Raw genomic sequence first — 20,215 nt, forward strand, 5'->3', positions numbered from 1 at the left:
TTGGACGAGTTCAAAAATGAATCAGGTCTGTTGAAAAACATGGCTGCCAGGGGGCCATTTGTTGCCCCCTACCGGTTTCACTGGAGGGGACTTATGGTTTGCGCTCTGTGTGTCCGTCTGTCTGTGAGTCTGTCACACTTTTCTGGATCCTGCGATAACTTTAAAAGTTCTTCATATTTTTCATGAAATGGCAATATGGACATTATGCACGTCATTTCATTTTGTTCCTACGTCAAAAATTGTGGTTGCTATGGCAACAAATATATATATATATATATATATATATATATATATATATATATATATATATATATATATATATATATATATATATATATAAAATCTGACAATGGTGGAGCCGGTAGGAGACATATATTGCTTGGCAATTGTCTTGTTGTTCATTCTTCATGAAACTTGGTTAGAACATTTGTTCCATTGATATCTTGGGCTGCAAAAAACAAGTCATTTCTTTTTATCCCAGGTGAGCGACTTTGGGCCTTTCAGGCCCTCTTGTTAACACATTTGATATAAATTCAACTATATTTGACAAAATCGTGCAGTCCCGCTTTAATTGGCGGTGTGTGCACATGTTTTAAATTGTGCAGGGTAGGCTGGTGTAATGCTCCAATTAATAATAATGTTTTTTATTGAGTTTGTTTTGTTAAAACACTGATCTTGAAGTTACAATTAATAATCAAACTATCAATGCATTCATTTTGGCAATATGATTTTGTCAGTATTATTATCCAAGATATACATCGTTTAATATGCCCTCAGTTACAATGACATGAGGACAACAGTTGCTGTTTATCTGAATACAAAGCTGTTGCTACGCCAACCAGAGTTGAACTTTCCTCTGACCATTCAGGTAAGGTGTGACAAACATATTTGTTTCATCTGTTGTGACCTACTTTGAAACTGTACCCTACACTTGAACATTCGATTCAGTTTATCATATATTGTAATTTCTTTTTCAACAGATAAAATCAATCTATTTACGTTGAAATGGTGTTTAATTTTGATGATTTTAATTTCACATCAATCTTTAAGGATACTCTTGATATGGATTTTTTCAGTTAAAGGATCTGACCATTTTCTGTCATGCAAATATACTGAAATAAATCACTTAATAAACAGCTTAGTTATTTTGGTATTGTGTTTGAAAACAAGATTTTTTTGCTTAAACTTAAAACCATAATGTTAGTAAGAGTTATTAATTTTTCAGTGTAGAAATTAGAACAAGTAGAGTTAATTTCCATATCTGATTTGGTCATAAGTTTTGTGCCAGTGCAATGTTGTGTTTTTATGCCCCCGGTAGGTTGGCATATAGCATTTGCACTGTCTGTCTGTCCGTCCGTCCGAAAACTTTAACATTGGCCATTTTTTTTTGCAATATTTAAGAAAGCAACTTGATATTTGGCATGCATGTGTATCTCATGGAGCTGCACATTTGAGTGGTTAAAGGTCAAGGTCAATGTCATCCTTCAAGGTCAAAGGTCAAAAAACAAATCCAAGGGAAGTAATAAGCTTTCAAGGGAGATAATTATACCCCCACAAACGAAGTTAAGGGGGTATATAGGAGTGAACTTGTTGGTCGGTCGGTCTGTCTGTCGGTCCATATTAAGTGTCCGCTCTCTAATTCAAGTAGTTTTCATCCGATCTTCACCAAACTTGGTCAGAAGTTGTATCTACATGATGTCTAGGCCAAGTTAGAACATGGGCCTTGCCGGGTCAAAAACTAGGTCACGGGGTCACTTAGTGCATTTTAAACATCAGCATGTTGTCCGCTCTCTAATTCAAGAAGTTTTTATTCGATCTTCACCAAACTTGGTCAGAAGTTGTATCTACATGATGTCTAAGCCAAGTTTGAACATGGGCCTCGCCGGGTCAAAAACTAGGTCACGGGGTCACTTAGTGCGTTTTAAACATTCAGCATGTTGTCCGCTCTCTAATTCAAGTAGTTTTCATCCAAGCCTTACCAAACTTGGTCACATGTTTTATCTAAATGACCTCTAGGACAAGTTTGAACATGGGCCATTCCGGGCCTAAAACTAGGTCACGGGGTCACTTAGTGCGTTTTTTAACATTCAGCATGGTGTCCGCTCTCTAATTCAAGTAGTTTACATCCGATCTTCACCAAACTTGGTCAGAAGTTTTATGGAGATGATCTCAAGTTCAAGTTAGAACATTGGCTTTTCTGGGTCAAAAACTAGGTCAAGGGGTCACTTAGTGCGTTTTAAAAATTGAGCATGGTGTCCGCTGTTTTGTGTGAAGACGACATGCAAAATATTATGTGTCAATGCGGCATGTGGGGGTATTCATCACGTCTGTGACAAAGCTCTAGTTATCTGTACTTGCAATATGATAAAAACAAAATAATATAAATCAAAGCGGCACAGTAGGGGGCATTGTGTTTCTGACAAACACATCTCTTGTTTTTTCAAAATTAATCATAGTATGCAAATTTCATGTATATGGCATGAGTCTAAATTAAATTCAGATGGAGCAAACATCCAATAAAAACAACATAGGATAAATCATTATTAACCCCATTACCATTGGTAATGGGGGCTATATAGGAGTCATTTTGTCGGTCGGTCTGTCCCGAAATTTCATCCGATCTTCACCAAACTTGGTCACAAGTTGTATCTTGATGATGTATAGGTCAAGTTTGAATATGGGTCATGCACGGTCAAAAATTAGGTCACGGGGTAACTTAGTGTGTTTTAAACCGAAAGTTTGTCCGGATCATAACTATGTCATTTATCGTTAGATTTTAAAATAACTTGAAACATTTGTTCTCCATCATGGGACGGTGTGTCGAGTGAAAAAAGTACGTCGATATCTCCAAGGTCAAGGTCATACTTGGAGTTCAAGGGTCAAATGTTTGTCGGGGCCATAACTTTATCATTTATTGTGAGATTTTAAAATCATTTGGCAAATTTGTTCACCATCATTGGACGGTGTGTCGCGCGAAAGAATTACGTCAATATCTCGAAGGTCAAGGTCACACTTTTAGTTCAAAGATTAAAAATGGCCATAAATGAGCTTGTCTGGGCAATAACTATGTTGTTCATTGTGAGATTTTAAAATCATTTGGCACATTTGTTCACAGTCATTGGACAGTGTGTCTCGCGAAAGAATTACGTCGATATCTCCAAGGTCAAGGTCACACTTTGAGTTCAAAGGTCAAAAATGGCCATAAATGATCTTGTCTGGGCCATAACTATGTCATTCATTGTGAGATTTTAAAATCATTTGGCATATTTGTTCAACATCATTGGACGGTGTGTCACGCGAAAGAATTACGTCGATAACTCCAAGGTCAAGGTCACACTGTGAGTTCAAAGGTCAAAAATGGCCATAAATGAGCTTGTCCGGGCCATAACTATGTTGTTCATTGTGAGATTTTCAAATCATTTGGCACATTTGTTCACCATTATTGGTCGGTGTGTCGCGCTAAAGAATTAAGTCGATATCTGCAATGTCAAGGTCACACTGTGAGTTCAAAGGTCAAAAATGGCCATAAATGATCTTGTCCGGGCCACAACTATGTCATTTATTAATTCAATAGAGCAGAAAATGCAGACATATTGCACTTAAATGAGAATTAATAAATAACTAGAATTTGCTTAGCAAAAAGATATGGTGGGAGTGTAATAATGAAGTAAGGAGTGAATTATTGTGGCATTAAACATGACTTTCGTCTTGTAGGCCTACTTCATGAAGGATTACACACTCTCCATTCTGTTTATAACTCAAACCATTTCTGAAAATGGGAGCCAGACAGAGACACAGGTGTCTGGGAACCAATCTGGTAAGAATATTTGTGAGAAGAATATTTGTGGTAAGAATATTTGCGAGAAGCATACAAGAAGAGCAATGCAGTTGTATATAACAATATCATATTATCTTAAATGTGCTGTCATTGTGGATTTGAAATCAAATAAGGCCATGCATATACACATTAAGTGTGGTTTTCCCAGGCAGCGGCCCTTATTAATACTGACTAATATATAATTATGCCCCCCTTTGAAGAAGAGGAGACTCAAGAACGCTCACGCCTAGGATCATGAAACTTCATAGGTACATTGATCATGACTGGCAGATGACCCCTATTGATTTTGAGGTCACTAGGTCAAAGGTCACAGTGACTCGTTCTTGGATGCAGTTTAGGACCACATTTGCAGATTATATTATGTACTGGTGTCGTGGGGTCTATCTACCAGGGCTAGCGCTGTCCCAAAATTTCTTTGAGCCAACCAGTTTTTTGTTTTCCGGTGCGCGAAAACTGGTTTGGAAATAATTATATATACATGTACTATCAACTTGTTATGCCCCCCTTGTTATGCGGTCGGTCTGTCGGTCGGTCCATCCACCAGATGGTTTCTGGATGATAACTCAAGAACGCCTAGGCTTAGGATAATAAAACTTCATAGGTGCATTAATCAGGAATGGCAGGTGACCCCTATTGATTTTCAGGTCACTAGGTCAAAGGTCAAGGTCACATTGACTCGAAACAGTAAAACTGTTTCCGGAAAAAAACTCAAGAATGCTTACGCCTAGGTTCATGAAACTTAATAGGTTCATTGATCATGACTGGCAGATGACCCCTATTTATTTTCAGGTCACTTGGTCAAAGGTCAAGGTCACAGTGACTCGAAATAGTAAAATGGTTTCCGGATGATAACTCAACAATACTTACGCCTAGGATCAGGAAACTTCATAGGTACATTGATCATGACTGGCAGATGACCCCTATTGATTTTCACAGTCACAGTGACCCGAAACAGTAAAATTGTTTCCGGATGATAACTCAAGAACGCTTTTGCCTAGTTTAATACCGGGTTGTTGTTTTTATACGCCAGGTAGGATGGCATATAGCAGTTGGACTGTCAGTCTGTCCGGAATTCTTTTTCCCAGATTTTGTTCTAAACGTTTTCCAATATTGACCTGATATTTGTTACGTAAGTCTTCCCTCATGACTTTCAGATGAAGTGTGAGTTTCGTTCAGGTCCATTAATTTTTGGCGAAGTAATTGGCCTTAGACTTATAAATTTTCTCTGTACGTGTAATAGTAATTTTGGGAGAGTTTTTTTTTTTTAAACACAGATTTTTAGCTGATTTTTGTTTGTGAGTCTACCTTCATGACTTACATATGAAGTGTGAGTTTCGTTTCGGTCCATTTATTAGAGAAGTTATGGTCTTTTGACGTCACAATTGTCTCTATAATAACTGTTTCCCAGTGTTTTTTACACAACGCTTTCATATGTTAAGCAGATTTTTGGTATGTAAGTCTACCTTCATGACTTATAAATGAAGTGTGAATTTTGTTCTGGTCAATTGAGTTTTGGCGAAGTTATGGGCCTTGGGCCAGATTCTGTCCAAGGACAGTAACTTAAGACAATTAAAATGAGATTTGGTAACACAAATTGATGTGTCACTTGCCCTACATAAAAGACTACAGGAGGTTAACCAGAAATTTTCTGCTGTTAATGTGTCTGGATTGTATGTTTTCTTATAATTATGACAAAGTCTTATGCAATGGTATATCACAACACCCAGCAGACCTGACGAACAGCCCAGAGAAGGTGTTTATGATGTCCTTGTTCCGAGTGCTGACCACTGCCTCAGGCTTCACTGACGGCCTCTGTAAGGTGGTTGTTCCACTACTGGAGAGGTAAATGTCACTGAAGAAATAACATTTGTGCTATCATAGTTTGTTGTTCAATAATGAAAAACCATGTATATTTGTCAACACAGAATTTCATGGTATTTTTAATGTGAACATTTGGTTTGCACTTGAACTTGTTGATTTGCAATCTTTGCATACCCGAGCAGTCTGTTTGATGCATTACAATTAAAAAGTGTGCTTTACCATGGAAATTATTTTTAACCCGTCAATTGAGAAACAAAACCTGTTATGCAAACAAGGAATGTCACTGTTTGAGATAGCATCCAATTACAAAGTGACAATTGATCAGAGACCCAAAATTAAATGATTTGCCAAAAAAACGCATTTAAAACAATGAAGGCAGTTTAAAATTACAAAATATATAACATGACATTATTTTGAACTTAAAAAATAAGTGTTGATGTTTTTTGAATGTTGACTCTTCAGTCATATAGAGGATTACAGCTCACCGTCCTATAATAGTGTAGTATATATGGGGGTAGGGGGGGGCTTAGATTAAAAGAACAGCAAGGCCGTTGTTTTATTCCTGCTGAGCCTGATATACAAATATTAGGCAGTAACATGTTTTTCTGTTTATCATACCTCTGCATCCTCATTTTACATGTTAGTAATGAGATCATGAGGTCTTTCGCTGAATAGTTGTAAAATATTTGTGTTGCTTTTTGTGTCTTATACATATTAAATCTTGGTAGTAAATTGTTTATTTGGTTGAAATTGGTTCTATTTTACTCAAAAACTGATGACTATTATTGCTTCCAAGTAATATGACCTTCCTCCAAAAATTTACTGATATATCAACTTCCTGCTGATGTAATAAAAAAATTATATATCAGACAGTGCTATATCTGGAATAAATCAATATAGTGGTCTGATAAAAGATTGTTGGTTCTGTATCATTTCATTTTATTTTGTATCGATATTACCTGTCTTGTACTACTATGGTAGTGGTTCTGTTGCAAAAGTATTTAGTAAAGTGTTGTTTTTGGTATGTCATGATTTCAATAAAATATATTTCAACTTTTAATACAGTGTATTAATATGGTATTTTAGGAAGCTATTTCTCATAATTTATATGCTATTTGTTAATCAATTTACATAAAATGACAATTATAATCAAATTGCAATGGTATTCAAATGTAGGAAAAAGCAGAAGAGTGGATGGTATTCAACATTTGATATGTTTTCAGAAGCCATGGCTGGGTCTGTTTGGATGCCAGACATGTTCCAGGTCGAGATGTCCCAGTGAGTGTAGTTCTACAGTAGGGATACATTAATATGGATCCTAGCTCTGGGGAAATGGGCTAAATGCATGTACAGATAGTGTCATTCCAGATTAGCCTGTGCAGTCGACACAGGGACGACATGGACAACATTTTTGGCATAGTCTTGATTTTGTGTAGGAGAAACTTCCTTTAAACAAAAAATGTTAAAAGCAGAAAGTCTTAATCCTTATTAGCCCACAAAGACTGCACAGGCTAATGTGGGACAACACTTTACGCACATGCATTAAGCCCAGGTTTCCCAGAGCAACGGTCTTATAGAATACTGACATAATTGATACTGTAGTTTGTAAATAATATTGGTGGATACTTATTCAATCTTATTTACAAAGTAGTATCGTATACATTCACAATAATCTTGTTGTATTGTGAGTGATAAAATAATGTGATTTTTATTATGATTTTTTTTACTTGGTGCTAATGTATGAAACTGTGTATACATTCTAAAGAAGTTTTCTTCGTAGAGTGGTTAGTATTTCTGATGTAACAAGAAGGTGATGTGGCTGTATTTTAGATTCCTCTGTGGATGGAATGCGTGATGGAGTGCATGAAGCCTTTTGTGCACAGGTAAAACAAAAGTTAAGTGTGTCCATACTATAAAGTAGGGTAATATGTATAGTTCTAATAAACTTATCCAAATCACTTAAATTCTTGCATAAAGATGAAATCTGGTTTTTGCCATTATGGGATATTTTGGTTTGTACAACAAATTGCCAGATTTCATCTTTATGGAGTGCATGAAGCCTTTTGTGCACAGGTAAAACAAAAGTTAAGTGTGTCCATACTATAAAGTAGGGTAATATGTATAGTTCTAATAAACTTATCCAAATCACTTAAATTCTTGCATAAAGATGAAATCTGGTTTGAAAAAGTTTATGAAGTTTGCAATTTGTTGTACAAACCAAAATATCCCATAATGGCAAAAATTGTATAAAGAGTACTTAATTTATTTAATACTGTTTCCTTATCAGAAAATATGTATTTATGTTAAAAATACTGCAAGCGTATTGAAAATAATATATTTAGATGCATCAAATACAATTGTTAACTTAAACACAACCTATTGATGATTATTTCCTTGTGTTAAAGGAAAATGTGGTTTGAAAAATATGGATGATTAAACTTTCTGTATTATTAAACAGAATAATGCTATGTGATTATAAAGTTACTAAGCAGCATTATTAGGATATATGAGCCTAGTTTAATTTAATTTCATGTGCGTAAAATGTCGTCCCAGATTTGCCTGTTCAGTTGGCGTAGGCTAATCAGGGACGACACTGCCTGCCTTAACTGGTGTAGGCTAATCAGGGACAACACTGCCTGCCTTAACTGGTGTAGGCTAATCAGGGACGACACTGCCTGCCTTAACTGGTGTAGGCTAATCAGGGACGACACTGCCTGCCTTAACTGGTGTAGGCTAATCAGGGATGACACTGCCTGCCTTAACTGGCGTAGGCTAATCAGGGACGACACTGCCTGCCTTAACTGGTGTAGGCTAATCAGGGACGACACTGCCTGCCTTAACTGGTGTAGGCTAATCAGGGACGACACTGCCTGCCTTAACTGGTGTAGGCTAATCAGGGACGACACTGCCTGCCTTAACTGGTGTAGGCTAATCAGGGACGACACTGCCTGCCTTAACTGGCGTAGGCTAATCAGGGACAACACTGCCTGCCTTAACTGGTGTAGGCTAATCAGGGACGACACTGCCTGCCTTAACTGGTGTAGGCTAATCAGGGACGACACTGCCTGCCTTAACTGGTGTAGGCTAATCAGGGACGACACTGCCTGCCTTAACTGGTGTAGGCTAATCAGGGACGACACTGCCTGCCTTAACTGGCGTAGGCTAATCAGGGACGACACTGCCTGCCTTAACTGGTGTAGGCTAATCAGGGACGACACTGCCTGCCTTAACTGGTGTAGGCTAATCAGGGATGACACTGCCTGCCTTAACTGGTGTAGGCTAATCAGGGACGACACTGCCTGCCTTAACTGGTGTAGGCTAATCAGGGACGACACTGCCTGCCTTAACTGGTGTAGGCTAATCAGGGACAACACTGCCTGCCTTAACTGGTGTAGGCTAATCAGGGATGACACTGCCCGCCTTAACTGGTGTAGGCTAATCAGGGATGACACTGCCTGCCTTAACTGGTGTAGGCTAATCAGGGACGACACTGCCTGCCTTAACTGGCGTAGGCTAATCAGGGATGACACTGCCCGCCTTAACTGGCGTAGGCTAATCAGGGACGACACTGCCCGCCTTAACTGGTGTAGGCTAATCAGGGATGACACTGCCTGCCTTAACTGGCGTAGGCTAATCAGGGACGACACTGCCCGCCTTAACTGGCGTAGGCTAATCAGGAATGACACTGCCTGCCTTAACTGGTGTAGGCTAATCAGGGACAACACTGCCTGCCTTAACTGGCGTAGGCTAATCAGGGACAACACTGCCTGCCTTAACTGGTGTAGGCTAATCAGGAATGACACTGCCTGCCTTAACTGGCGTAGGCTAATCAGGGACGACACTGCCTGCCTTAACTGGTGTAGGCTAATCAGGAATGACACTGCCTGCCTTAACTGGTGTAGGCTAATCAGGGATGACACTGCCTGCCTTAACTGGCGTAGGCTAATCAGGAATGACACTGCCTGCCTTAACTGGCGTAGGCTAATCAGGGACGACACTGCCCGCCTTAACTGGCGTAGGCTAATCAGGGATGACACTGCCTGCCTTAACTGGTGTAGGCTAATCAGGGACGACACTGCCTGCCTTAACTGGCGTAGGCTAATCAGGGACGACACTGCCTGCCTAAACTGGTGTAGGCTAATCAGGGATGACACTGCCTGCCTTAACTGGTGTAGGCTAATCAGGGACGACACTGCCTGCCTTAACTGGCGTAGGCTAATCAGGGACGACACTGCCTGCCTTAACTGGTGTAGGCTAATCAGGGACAACACTGCCTGCCTTAACTGGCGTAGGCTAATCAGGGATGACACTGCCTGCCTTAACTGGTGTAGGCTAATCAGGGACGACACTGCCTGCCTTAACTGGTGTAGGCTAATCAGGGACGACACTGCCTGCCTTAACTGGTGTAGGCTAATCAGGGACAACACTGCCTGCCTTAACTGGCGTAGGCTAATCAGGAATGACACTGCCTGCCTTAACTGGTGTAGGCTAATCAGGGACGACACTGCCTGCCTTAACTGGTGTAGGCTAATCAGGGACGACACTGCCTGCCTTAACTGGTGTAGGCTAATCAGGGACAACACTGCCCGCCTTAACTGGCGTAGGCTAATCAGGGACAACACTGCCCGCCTTAACTGGTGTAGGCTAATCAGGGACGACACTGCCTGCCTTAACTGGTGTAGGCTAATCAGGGACAACACTGCCTGCCTTAACTGGTGTAGGCTAATCAGGGACAACACTGCCTGCCTTAACTGGTGTAGGCTAATCAGGGACGACACTGCCTGCCTTAACTGGTGTAGGCTAATCAGGGATGACACTGCCTGCCTTAACTGGCGTAGGCTAATCAGGGACGACACTGCCTGCCTTAACTGGCGTAGGCTAATCAGGGACGACACTGCCCGCCTTAACTGGTGTAGGCTAATCAGGGACGACACTGCCTTCCTTAACTGGTGTAGGCTAATCAGGGATGACACTGCCTGCCTTAACTGGCGTAGGCTAATCAGGGACGACACTGCCTGCCTTAACTGGCGTAGGCTAATCAGGAATGACACTGCCTGCCTTAACTGGTGTAGGCTAATCAGGGACGACACTGCCTGCCTTAACTGGTGTAGGCTAATCAGGGATGACACTGCCTGCCTTAACTGGCGTAGGCTAATCAGGGACGACACTGCCCGCCTTAACTGGTGTAGGCTAATCAGGGATGACACTGCCCGCCTTAACTGGTGTAGGCTAATCATGGACGACACTGCCCGCCTTAACTGGCGTAGGCTAATCAGGGATGACACTGCCTGCCTTAACTGGTGTAGGCTAATCAGGGACGACACTGCCTGCCTTAACTGGTGTAGGCTAATCAGGGACGACACTGCCTGCCTTAACTGGCGTAGGCTTATCAGGGACGACACTGCCTGCCTTAACTGGTGTAGGCTAATCAGGGATGACACTGCCTGCCTTAACTGGCGTAGGCTAATCAGGGACGACACTGCCCGCCTTAACTGGTGTAGGCTAATCAGGAATGACACTGCCTGCCTTAACTGGCGTAGGCTAATCAGGGATGACACTGCCTGCCTTAACTGGTGTAGGCTAATCAGGGATGACACTGCCTGCCTTAACTGGCGTAGGCTAATCAGGGATGACACTGCCTGCCTTAACTGGCGTAGGCTAATCAGGGATGACACTGCCTGCCTTAACTGGCGTAGGCTAATCAGGAATGACACTGCCTGCCTTAACTGGCGTAGGCTAATCAGGGACGACACTGCCTGCCTTAACTGGTGTAGGCTAATCAGGGACGACACTGCCTGCCTTAACTGGCGTAGGCTAATCAGGGACGACACTGCCTGCCTTCACTGGTGTAGGCTAATCAGGGACGACACTGCCTGCCTTAACTGGTGTAGGCTAATCAGGAATGACACTGCCTGCCTTAACTGGTGTAGGCTAATCAGGGACGACACTGCCTGCCTTAACTGGTGTAGGCTAATCAGGGACGACACTGCCTGCCTTAACTGGTGTAGGCTAATCAGGGACGACACTGCCTGCCTTAACTGGTGTAGGCTAATCAGGAATGACACTGCCTGCCTTAACTGGTGTAGGCTAATCAGGGACAACACTGCCTGCCTTAACTGGCGTAGGCTAATCAGGGACAACACTGCCTGCCTTAACTGGTGTAGGCTAATCAGGAATGACACTGCCTGCCTTAACTGGCGTAGGCTAATCAGGGACGACACTGCCTGCCTTAACTGGTGTAGGCTAATCAGGGATGACACTGCCTGCCTTAACTGGTGTAGGCTAATCAGGGACAACACTGCCTGCCTTAACTGGCGTAGGCTAATCAGGGACGACACTGCCTGCCTTAACTGGCGTAGGCTAATCAGGAATGACACTGCCTGCCTTAACTGGTGTAGGCTAATCAGGGACGACACTGCCTGCCTTAACTGGCGTAGGCTAATCAGGGATGACACTGCCTGCCTTAACTGGTGTAGGCTAATCAGGGACGACACTGCCTGCCTTAACTGGCGTAGGCTAATCAGGGACAACACTGCCTGCCTTAACTGGCGTAGGCTAATCAGGAATGACACTGCCTGCCTTAACTGGTGTAGGCTAATCAGGGACAACACTGCCTGCCTTAACTGGTGTAGGCTAATCAGGGACGACACTGCCTGCCTTAACTGGTGTAGGCTAATCAGGGACGACACTGCCTGCCTTAACTGGTGTAGGCTAATCAGGGATGACACTGCCTGCCTTAACTGGTGTAGGCTAATCAGGGACGACACTGCCTGCCTTAACTGGCGTAGGCTAATCAGGGACGACACTGCCTGCCTTAACTGGTGTAGGCTAATCAGGGACGACACTGCCTGCCTTAACTGGTGTAGGCTAATCAGGGATGACACTGCCTGCCTTAACTGGCATAGGCTAATCAGGGACGACACTGCCTGCCTTAACTGGCGTAGGCTAATCAGGGACGACACTGCCCGCCTTAACTGGTGTAGGCTAATCAGGGATGACACTGCCTGCCTTAACTGGCGTAGGCTAATCAGGGATGACACTGCCTGCCTTAACTGGCGTAGGCTAATCAGGGACGACACTGCCTGCCTTAACTGGCGTAGGCTAATCAGGGACGACACTGCCTGCCTTAACTGGCATAGGCTAATCAGGGACGACACTGCCTGCCTTAACTGGCGTAGGCTAATCAGGGACGACACTGCCTGCCTTAACTGGCGTAGGCTAATCAGGGACGACACTGCCCGCCTTAACTGGTGTAGGCTAATCAGGGATGACACTGCCTGCCTTAACTGGCCTAGGCTTATCAGGGACGACACTGCCCGCCTTAACTGGCGTAGGCTAATCAGGGATGACACTGCCTGCCTTAACTGGCGTAGGCTAATCAGGGACGACACTGCCTGCCTTAACTGGTGTAGGCTAATCAGGGACGACACTGCCTGCCTTAACTGGCGTAGGCTAATCAGGGACGACACTGCCCGCCTTTACTGGTGTAGGCTAATCAGGGACGACACTGCCCGCCTTAACTGGTGTAGGCTAATCAGGGACGACACTGCCTGCCTTAACTGGCGTAGGCTAATCAGGGACGACACTGCCCGCCTTAACTGGTGTAGGCTAATCAGGGATGACACTGCCCGCCTTAACTGGCGTAGGCTAATCAGGGATGACACTGCCTGCCTTAACTGGTGTAGGCTAATCAGGGACGACACTGCCCGCCTTAACTGGCGTAGGCTAATCAGGAATGACACTGCCCACCTTAACTGGATTTTTTATTAAGAAGAGACTTCTTTTAAACGAAAAATTTATAAGAGAAAAGAGTTGTCTCTGATGAGCCTGTGCACACTGCACAGGCTTATCTGGGATGACACTTAAAAAATGCACTAAACCTTGTGTTCCAAGAGCTATGTTTATATTTTATTTACTGAGCAGCATTATAATGATGCATATAATTCTCACATAGGGTATTGAAGCCGCTACTGGACTTTGTTCTGACCCAAGCGGACAGCAAGCAGATCACGCCCATCTCCACGGTAACTGAGGAGCTGCCATGCGGCTGCCGCTCACATGCCACGACAACGCCAAGGTCAGCACGCAAGGCTGAGGGTGAGTGACACTGGGGCATAGTATGATGTTTAAAATAGACCTGTACTAAAATATTCATATATAACTTTTAATTTGTTACTAGAATTTCAATATGTGATCTTTAGAAGCCACTATGTAATGGTGTTTGATGTTTTATTTTATGTCATTTTTTTGTTAAAGGAAATATTTCAGTTCATAATGCATTCCCACAAAATATTTTAAAAGAAAATACGGATATAAAACAATGTTAATTAAGTTGTCATTGATTAGTTTTTAAACACATGAAAATCTGTTATTTTTGGCTGCAATTCAAATTATATATTTCAAACATTTTTTGCAGCCAGTCTGCATTTAAATAAGGCATATTTGGTTTATTGTTTTGATCAACAATTCTGGAAATATGGCGCAAATAATTTATTTTTCTCCAAAGCAAATGCTAAATATATTACCCTTACAAAATATAAGCAAGTAAGTGTTAACAGTGTTAATTCAGTTGTTTTTGATTATGTATGAAAATGTATTTATTTTTTGCTGCACTTCAAAGTATAAATTTCTTACATCTTTTGAAAGAAGTCTTTATTTCAATACGGCATTTTATAAATATATTATATATGTAGTATACTAGCAATTAAGCGCCTTGGACTTAATTTTTTGTGTGGAAAAGAAATTGACTAAATAGGACTTGCCCCATTACAGGTAGCAAGGACACTGTGGAGGTGGTGTTAAAGATGACCTTGACCCAGATTACAGAGGACATGTTTGTGTTGCCTAGCAGCGTACTGGTGTTGTTCCGCATCCTGGAGCAGCAGTGTGCCAGCAAGGGACTCAAGACTCCCCACCACTGCGTCGGCATTAAGGTATGTAGATACGTTTTTGGAAAGCTTAGCTTAATGCATATGCCTATACTATTGTCTCAGCCTAGCCTGTGCAGTCTAAACAGGCTAATCAGGGGCGACACTTTCTGCTCAACGTGGATTTTGTCCTCCCTGATAAACCTGTTCGGACCACACAGGCATATCTTGGACCACTCTTTATGCACATGCAATAAGCCTAGTACACCGGGAATGAAGCTCAAATAATGAAGCGTCAAGTCAGCATTTGAAGTCTCATATGAGTTTTGTTCACAAATCAAAAGTATTTAGTCATTAAATTATTATCTAAAAGCGTGTATTATTAATTGAAGTCACGTCCTTATACTTCCTGTTTCTTTTTTTCTTTGTCAACTGATCTCATTTTAAGGTGTGCTTTTTAGATTTCTTGCTATTTAAATTAAGTTTCTTATTGTCCCCTACCAGTTTCACCGGAGGGGAATTGTGGTTTTGGCTCTTTGCGTCTGTGAGTCTGACTGTCTGTCTGTCACACATTTCTGGATCCTGCAATAACTTTAAAAGTTCTTTAAATTTTTTCATGAAACTTGAAACATGGATAGATGGCAATATGGACATTATGCACGTCATTTCATTTTGTCAAAAATTATGATTGCTATGGCAACAAATGGACTAGAAATACTGCTGAAAATGGTGGTTTTCTGGATCCTGCGATAACTTTATAAGTTCTTCATATTTTTTCACGAAACTTGAAACATGGATAGATGGCAATATGGACAGTATGCACGTCGTTTCATTTTGTTCCTATGTCAAAAATTCTGGTTGCTATGGAAACAAATATATATATATATATAATTCTGACAATGGTGGAATTTCTGACAATGGTAGAGCCGGTAGGGGACAAATATTGCTTGGCAATAGTCTTGTTTTAAATTATCATTTTTGGTGTTGTTCCTTTTTTTCTGTCTGTATAATGTGTTATGTGATTATAGCTAGAATACATATGAGCCGTGCTCTGTGATATAGGGGTTTAATGCATCTGCATAAAGTGTAGTCCCAGATTAGCTTGTGCAGTCTGCACAGGCTAATCAGGGAGGAAACTTTCCGCCTAAACTTGATTTTGCTAAAAAGAGACTTCCTTGAAACGAAAAATATATAAGAGGAAAGTGTCGTCCTTGATTAGCCAGTGCAGAATTCACAGGCTTATCTTGGACAACACTTTACACACATGCATTAAACCCCTTATTCATAGAACATGGCCAATATTTTTAGCTCAACTGGCCAAAGGCCTGAAGAGCTTATGTCATGGCGTAGTTTCCGTCGTCAGTCCGTGCGTGCATGCGTGCGTTAGACTTTTTCTTGTTTACGCGATAAAGTCCACAGTTTTCATCCGATTTTATTCAAACTTGTTCAGTGTCCTTATATTAATGAGGACTCAAACTCTATTGAAAATGGGTTACATCAGAATAAAAAGTCCAGAGTTATCTCCCCTTGAATTTGAAAAAATTGTGAAATTAGGCTTGTTTACGCAATAAAGTCCACAGTTTTCATCCAATTATTTCCCAACTTGCACTGTGTCTTTATCTGAATGATGAGTCAAACCCTATTGAAAATGAGCAATATCGGAATTCAGAAAATTCAGTTTTTTAGTCCATAATTGTCATCCAATTCTTGGCAAACTTGCACAGTGTCTTTGTAACAATAAGGACTCAAATCCTTTTTTAAAAAGAGCAATATCGAAGCAAAAAGTTTAGAATGACATCCCCTTGAACATGAGAAAATTTTGAAATCCCGCTTGTTTATGCAATTAATTCCACAGTTTTTATCCAATGATTTCCAAATTTGCACAGTATCTTTATATCAATGAGGACTTGAAACCTATTGAATATAAGCAGTATCAGATAAATAAGTACACAATAATCTCCCCTTGAATTTGAGGAAATTCTCCTTGTTTGCGCGATTAAGTACACAGTTCCCATTTTATTCTTTCCAAACTTGCACAGTGTTTATAGCAGTAGAGCGGTTCAGGCCCTCATGGGCCTCTTGTTTGGTTATTGTGTTAGCTGAATCACTTAAAACATATTTTAAGCGCACACAAAACACACAAAACAGATACACATCTTCAGACATTTAATTGTAAGTTGCGTCATTTAGGGCATGCCAACAGGAACATGTCATGTTGAAATTTCTCTGCTTTAGCTTATTCAATATAGATTGTGAAGTTGTTTTTAACTGCAAAATTCTTATAATAGCAAAAAACTAATGTCAATTCAAAGTCATGCCCCTTTTTTATTAACATAAATCACCATTTAAATGATAAATGTGAGATATAAATGCATGTGATGCAACTACATTGTAACATCATTTAAACCTTTTTTTATACTCTTTATAAACTTAACTATAAAGGCGTTTCACAGTGTGAAATAAAGAATATAAATACAGTATAAGGTTGCAGCTTATGAAAATGCTTTCAAAAATGTTGATGTCTCAATGGTTTTCAGTAGCAACACAATTATGGAAATGATTATCTTTGGCATAACCTCACTTAATAATATTGCAGAGTTCCCTATTAGGGTCTCCTTTGACTTTTTATTGTTTAACCTTGATGACATTTGGCTACTAAAGGCAAGTTGTGAAAGTGAGGGATGTTTAATGCTAATGAAGATGGTATTTCGGCAGCGACAAGCAATATCTGCTGGGGTAAACCCTGCTGTTCTATACTATTTTTTTGAGACCTTCACACAGATGATGTATGGTTTAATTGAAAATCTGAAGCATTTTTATTTTTATGTATTCTGGTATGATCTGGCAACTAAATCATATTTATACCCCCATTACTGGTAATGGGAGCTTTATAGGAGTCACTTTGTCTGTCGTCTGTCGGGCTGTCTGTCCCGAAAATTTCACCCGATCTTCACCAAACTTGGTCAGAAGATGTATCTAGATGATGTCTAGGTCAAGTTTTAATATGGGTCATGCCTTGTCAAAAACTGGGTCACGGGGTCACTTAGTGCGTTTTAAACAGAATGTTTGTCCAGACCATAACTATGTCATTTATCTTAGATTTTGAAATGACTTGGTACATTTGTTCACCATCATGGCACGGTGTGTCGCGTGAAAGAAGTACGTCAATATCTCAAAGGTCAGGGTCACACTTTGAGTTCAAAAGTAAAATGCTTGTCCGAGCCATAACTTTGTCGTTTATTGTGAGATTTTAAAATCATTTGGCACATTTGTTCACCATCATTAAATGGTGTGTCGCGCGAAAGAATTACGTTGATATCTCCAAGGTTAAGGTCACACTTTGAGTTCAAAAGTCAAAAATGGCCATAAATTAGCTTGTCCAGGCCATAACTATGTTGTTCATTGTGAGATTTTAAAATCATATGGCACATTTGTTCACCATCATTAGACGGTGTGTCGTGCAAAAGAATTACATCGATATCTCAAAGGTCAAAGTCACACTTGAGTTCAAAGGTCAAAAATGGCCATAAATGAGCTTGTCTGGGCCATAACTATGTCGTTCATTGTGAGATTTTGAAATCATTTTGCACAATTGTTCACCATCATTGGACGGTGTGTCGCGCAAAAGTTATAACGTCGATATCTCCAAGGTCAAGGTCACACTTTGAGTTCAAAAGCAAAAAATGGCCATACATGAGCTTGTCCGGGCCATAACTATGTCGTTCTTTGTGAAATTTTAAAATCATTCACCATCATTGGACGTCGTGTCACACGAATGAATTATGTCAATATCTCCAAGGTTAAGGTCATACTTTGAGTTCAAAGGTCAAAAATGGCCATAAAAAATCTTGTCCGGGCCATAACTATGTCATTCATTGTGAGATTTTAAAATGACTGTGTACATTTATTTTGTTCACAGTCATTGGGTGGTGGGTGGTGTGTTATGCGAAAGAATTCAAGAGTTTGAAGGTCAAAATGGACATATATGATAATGGCATAATGATTCTGAAAAATCGCCATAAATTAGCTTCTCTTGTTTTGTGAAGACAGAATGCAAAATATTCTGTGTCAATGCAGCATGTGGGGGTATACGTCACGTCTGTGACAAAGCTCTAGTTGAAAGTTGTGTATTTTCTGGCTGAAATGAATGTATTACCCGACAGCTCTTAAAATCTGATGTTGAAAACTTGCTACAAAGCTGTAGGAGTTATCACAATGCCCTTCATCTATCCTTTTGATCGTAACATATGCCTTTCCCCTCCATAACTCCTGTACATTGCAACAGTTTTTCATGGGATTGTGTTCAATTGTTGAGATCACTGAGACTAAGTATTGTAGACATAAGGGAGTCATATTGGCTCAAGGTCGAGATCTCACTTGAAGGTCAAATATTCTAGCCTCTGTTTCAAGCATTCTCTGTGCCTGTTTTCCCTGTTTATGTATTAAAATTAGGGATGCAAGAGGTTACAAAAATCATTAACCTGTTTACATTTTGCTGTAACCAGTTAGTAACCAGTTATGCGAAACACCTTAAGTAGTTAAAATGTTAATGTATACGTAAACAAAGTCATACTGCTTGTACCTGTACTCTTGATAGAAACGAAAGTAATTTAAGATTGCTTGCGTTGATAACATGTCTGTTTCTTAATAAAATGTATAGTAACAATTATTATAATAATATTGTAAATGTTTGCTTTGTATTGTATTAATTTTCCTTCGTTAAAGAATATGAGTAAAAAAATAAAGAATTACACAATGTTCACTTTCACATGTCATTTACTTATTTTTGGAAGAGCCCCCCTCCCCATCACTTTTCGCGAGCAATCAGTGTTGGATATTGGTTAACAAAACAACAAAATAAACCATCCAGTGTCTCAACTGAATTTTATCAAGAGCTCAATAAACGTGTCAATAGCGTCTTCGCTAATAGCCCCCCACTCTCAGCAGTTCCCTTATTAAATTTTCGTGAGTTAAACAAAACAAAAGTGCCAATTATCAAAATGTATCCCCTGTATGTAACAACAAAGGTTCTGATTTATTGTTTTATTGCCTTGTTTGTTGAAACGTTATTTACTACCGTCGATGGTGCGGCCTGTTTTTACTAGTCGCTAGCGAAAATTGGCAGTATGTCGGGCGCAAAACGTTAAATCGTATGAATGTATTATGAGCAAGAGAAAACAATATTTGAAGAAAAAAGTATACTAAAATTATTTTTATGTCCCCCACTATAGTAGTGGGGGACATATTGTTTTTTCCCTGTCTGTTGGTCTGTCTGTTGGTCTGTTGGTCTGTCTGTTGGTCTGTCTGTTTGCGCCAACTTTAACATTTTGCAATAACTTTTGCTATATTGAAGATAGCAACTTCATATTTGGCATGCATGTGTATCTCATGGAGCTGCACATTTTGAGTGGTGAAAGGTCAAGGTCAAGGTCATCCTTCAAGGTCAGAGGTCAAATATATGTGGCCAAAATCACTCATTTTATGAATACTTTTTTAATATTGAAGATAGCAACTTGATATTTGGCATGCATGTGTATCTCATGGAGCTGCACATTTTGAGTGGTGATAGGTCAAGGTCAAGGTCATCCTTCAAGGTCAGAGGTCAAATATATGTGGCCCAAATCGCTTATTTTATGAATACTTTTGCAATATTGAAGATAGCAACTTGATATTTGGCATGCATGTGCAT

At 40.5% G+C, this 20,215-nt stretch overlaps 1 protein-coding gene across 2 annotated transcripts in view; it reads left to right on the top strand.

Annotated features, from left to right (window-relative positions):
* LOC127878148 (uncharacterized protein KIAA0825-like) overlaps nt 1-20,215 on the top strand; it is a 50,892-nt gene that overhangs the window by 22,791 nt on the left and 7,886 nt on the right. The window contains exons 15-21 of one of the 2 annotated variants that reach the window (XM_052424584.1): nt 778-868; nt 3,715-3,817; nt 5,566-5,680; nt 6,883-6,937; nt 7,490-7,542; nt 13,614-13,756; nt 14,432-14,592. In XM_052424584.1, the coding sequence (XP_052280544.1) occupies nt 778-868; nt 3,715-3,817; nt 5,566-5,680; nt 6,883-6,937; nt 7,490-7,542; nt 13,614-13,756; nt 14,432-14,592 (721 nt within the window). The remainder of the gene's footprint in view (nt 1-777; nt 869-3,714; nt 3,818-5,565; nt 5,681-6,882; nt 6,938-7,489; nt 7,543-13,613; nt 13,757-14,431; nt 14,593-20,215) is intronic. The other variant, XM_052424585.1, reaches the window with a different exon arrangement.

The sequence above is a fragment of the Dreissena polymorpha genome, chromosome 4 (assembly GCF_020536995.1).
Source record: "Dreissena polymorpha isolate Duluth1 chromosome 4, UMN_Dpol_1.0, whole genome shotgun sequence".
Lineage (NCBI taxonomy): Eukaryota > Metazoa > Mollusca > Bivalvia > Myida > Dreissenidae > Dreissena > Dreissena polymorpha.